General features: G+C 29.8%; 1 protein-coding gene across 1 annotated transcript in view; it reads right to left on the minus strand.

Annotated features, from left to right (window-relative positions):
- Positions 1–3688, minus strand: part of LOC106468003 (semaphorin-2A-like) — a gene marked incomplete at its 3' end in the record, with an annotated part of 98440 nt that overhangs the window by 7548 nt on the left and 87204 nt on the right. Inside the window, exon 6 of the mRNA XM_022396278.1 lies at positions 1415–1520. Within this exon, the coding sequence (XP_022251986.1) occupies positions 1415–1520 (106 nt within the window). The remainder of the gene's footprint in view (positions 1–1414; positions 1521–3688) is intronic.

Here is a 3688-nt window from a genome sequence, read left to right on the forward strand (position 1 = left end):
AATTAAACCTTATTTTCAATAAGCAATCCTGAAAAATATTTGGGGGTGCTTAACTTTTTTCCAGGTGTATATATAGATTTGAGCATATGATTAAAAATTGTTTTCAAATTTTCAGCTGTACATCATTTAAATATTTAAAAAACGAACAAGAAAATATTCTTTAGAAAAGGCATATCATGTACTCTATTAGACTCATAATGCAACAGCTGAGTCGACATATGTCTGGTTAGGTATTTAAATTTTATATAAAATACAATGTTTTATATATTTGCTGAATTTCAATTTCCATATTCAAGTACAACATAAAAATTAGGAACCATTGAAAATAAGTTTGTTGCATAAAAGGTAGTAATTTTTTCCTTATTTTCAGTAAATTAAAAAGATCAGTAGAATTATAATAACAGTTAACATGCTAATTGTTAACAAATCATGATTTCCTTTTAAGTAATAAAATGCATGGAGTACAGACTTGCATATATATAAAAATAAATGATAAAAATAAATAATAAATCTTCATAATGTTCATTTTATGTTAAAACATGTTTTACATTAATTTAAATCTTTGCAGAATAAAAACTTTCCAAAAAACAAACTATTACTTTTGAACAATGTTTCAAAAACAAGCTATTACTTTTGAACAATGTTTCAAAAATCAAACTATTACTTTGGAACCATGTTTCAAAAAGCAAACTATTACTTGGTGCCAAAAAGTAACTTGAGAATTTAATTCTTGGTTTAAAAACACACAGTTTTAACACAGTTGAATTCTTGTCAAAAATAAAAGAAAAGAAGGTTCAACAGCACTGTGTTTGCTTGCCAAGTCCTCACACAACTTGCTTCTTTATATATCCCCAGTGTAGCAAGTCTGAAACAAAACAAGTTAGTTTTCATGCCAAAAGTAAAATACAATTTCTTAGTAATCAAGATAGAAGTTTTACCCAACACAACAGCTTCCTGAAAAATCCCTTGTATAAAAAACAACAACAAAGGTTTCAGACAGCAGATTACAGTTGGACATCACAGTTCTAGAAACACGAAATAATAATTTTTCTGTTAGTGTGACACACGAGATAAATAACATGTTATTCGAGGATTTTTTAAAGAAGGGATTATAAAGAGCATCTTGGATAAAGTTAACAAACATAGTTTATTGTTGCTAATTTGAAATACTCATAACTAAGTAGAAGTAAGTTTGCAAACAAAAAAAACAGAGACCGATACAATATATTTCACTACAAATCAGAAAATTTCCCAAATCAATGACGATAGAAAAACACAAAACTGTCAGTGACAGGAAAACAGAAGAGATGCTTTAAAATTGTTGTTTTCTAAGAGAGCCAATAAAATCAAAGACAATCAATTATCTAACGTGAATAAAAAATGTAAACTTCAATATTTAAAGAAAGAAACTTACCAACCCACACAGCAGTTGAATTATCCTCTGGATCAAATGGGCATTTGGCAATTCCACTTCCAATACCAGGATACTTTTCATGTTGTCCTAGATGTGACAGATTAGCCTAAGGAATAAGCAAGTAGATAACAAGTACTGAAATGATGCAACCAGCTCTGAGAAAGAAAATTAGTAACAAAATGGAATCTACATGTAAGTGATTAGTTTAACTAGTACAAAATGCACTTTGTTTCATAAGTTGCAAATTTTGTCTTAAAAGAAATAAATAAACTACACTATTTATAAGTGATAACTTTTCTCAAATACTAACTTATTCAAACAAAATTAAACAAATATTTGTTTGTTACATGAGAAAAAACTACAAATTACATTTCTCTGCCTTTCTTTCTACTTGATAGAATAAATATTACAGTTAAAACCTCATTGTATTTAGAACTTATAAATAACTTATATAAATACAATCTTTCTATGTATAAAGAGAGTATGTATTAAGGTGAAATGGCATCTTGTAGTGATATGTGTAAAATCTGCTCTTTTTGAGTTGCAGCGGGTAAGCCTAACAAAAGTGAAAATACTGTTATTTCTTGTTTCATGTATCAATTAAAGTTTCACATTAAATGTGTAAATATAGAGAACAAGGATTTTAATGTTATGTATGAATTTAAAAAACAATGGAAATATTCTAAATGTAAAGGTAGCTGTCATATATCATTTTATAATATGGCTGACGACAAGGTTAACAACATTGAAGAACTTGAGAAATTTAATTTCCAAGCTGAAGAGCAAGGTGAGAATAGATAAGTGATTTAATTAACAATGTGCATACATTAATTGATCATGACAGTAGTTGTCTAGTTTTTTGGAAGAATTTGTCAGTAGAAATCAAAGTAAATTGTAACTTGTTATGAAAGAAAATATCAGTTTGAAGAATAAGCTCAAGTTATGTCACAATGAAGTAATGGAATGTAGGCAGAAACTACTAGTTCTTCATGGACATAATGTAGTTGTTTCAGTGCCGGAAAATAAGTTTAAGACGAAAATTGATCCTTTGAAGACTAACACTGCTAGTATTTATGTTGGTGCACTTAAAACTAAGCATCAGACAGTTAATACAATTAACAGATTAAATAGGGAACCAAAAAATTATAATAAAGAAATTTCTGGAAATGGTGCTATCCAATTTGAAGATTCATTTAGATCTGTTTCTGATGATGAAATAAAGAAGACCCTGAGAGAGAATTTGTTCTGGTCCAAGGTAGAAGGAAACAACTACAGAACTGGATTACCATCACTCGAGGTGTTAAAAAAAACAAATAAAGACGTTTTTTTGAAATCGGCTTATGGTGGTAGCAAGAGATCATTTATTGGGTGATGTGCACTAAATACCAAAGTAAGTTATATAGAGTCATTTTTCGAAAGAAATTATATCAATGTAAAACACATGTGAGCAGCTCACTTATGAAAGGATGACTAGATAAACTTAATTTTGTGTTGAACTTAACTGATCTACTGAAATAGGATGACTAGATCAACTTATTTTGTGTTGAACTTAACTGGTCTACTGAAATAGGATGGCTAGATTAACTTCATTTTGTGTTGAACTTAACTGGTCTACTGAAATAGGATGACTAGATCAACTTAATTTTGTGTTGAACTTAACTGATCCACTGAAATAGGATGACTAGATCAACTTCATTTTGTGTTAAACTTAACTGATCTATTGAAATAGGATGACTAGATCAACTTCATTTTGTATTGAACTTAACTGGTCTACTGAAATAGGATGACTAGATCAACTTAATTTTGTGTTGAACTTAACTGATCCACTGAAATAGGATGACTAGATCAACTTCATTTTGTGTTATACTTAACTGATCAACTGAAATAGGATGACTAGATCAACTTCATTTTGTATTGAACTTAACTGGTCTACAGAAATAGCAACAAATTTTTTTCTCCTTAACTTTGGCTGGAGGGTGTCAGGTATTTTTTTATCCCAAACACAATCTAAACCAGAGTTAAGAGGAGTTTGCTAATAAGATTTGTAATGGAAAATAGTGTTGCATCAGCGAGATCACATGACTAGTATCACGCCACGTCCTTCTAGAAATATCCTGTTCCTTCATGAATGCTCTAGAGTTTACTAGATATGTGTTAGTCTAGTATCTATAAGACGGTCACAACGTGACAGAACAAGGGTGTGTGTAATTGAACTGAGTATTGTTGAAGTCGAGCACGTGAGACGTTCGTTGAGAATTATAGCGTTTGTTATAG

Source organism: Limulus polyphemus, unplaced genomic scaffold, assembly GCF_000517525.1.
Source record: "Limulus polyphemus unplaced genomic scaffold, Limulus_polyphemus-2.1.2 Scaffold2826, whole genome shotgun sequence".
Taxonomy (NCBI): domain Eukaryota; kingdom Metazoa; phylum Arthropoda; class Merostomata; order Xiphosura; family Limulidae; genus Limulus; species Limulus polyphemus.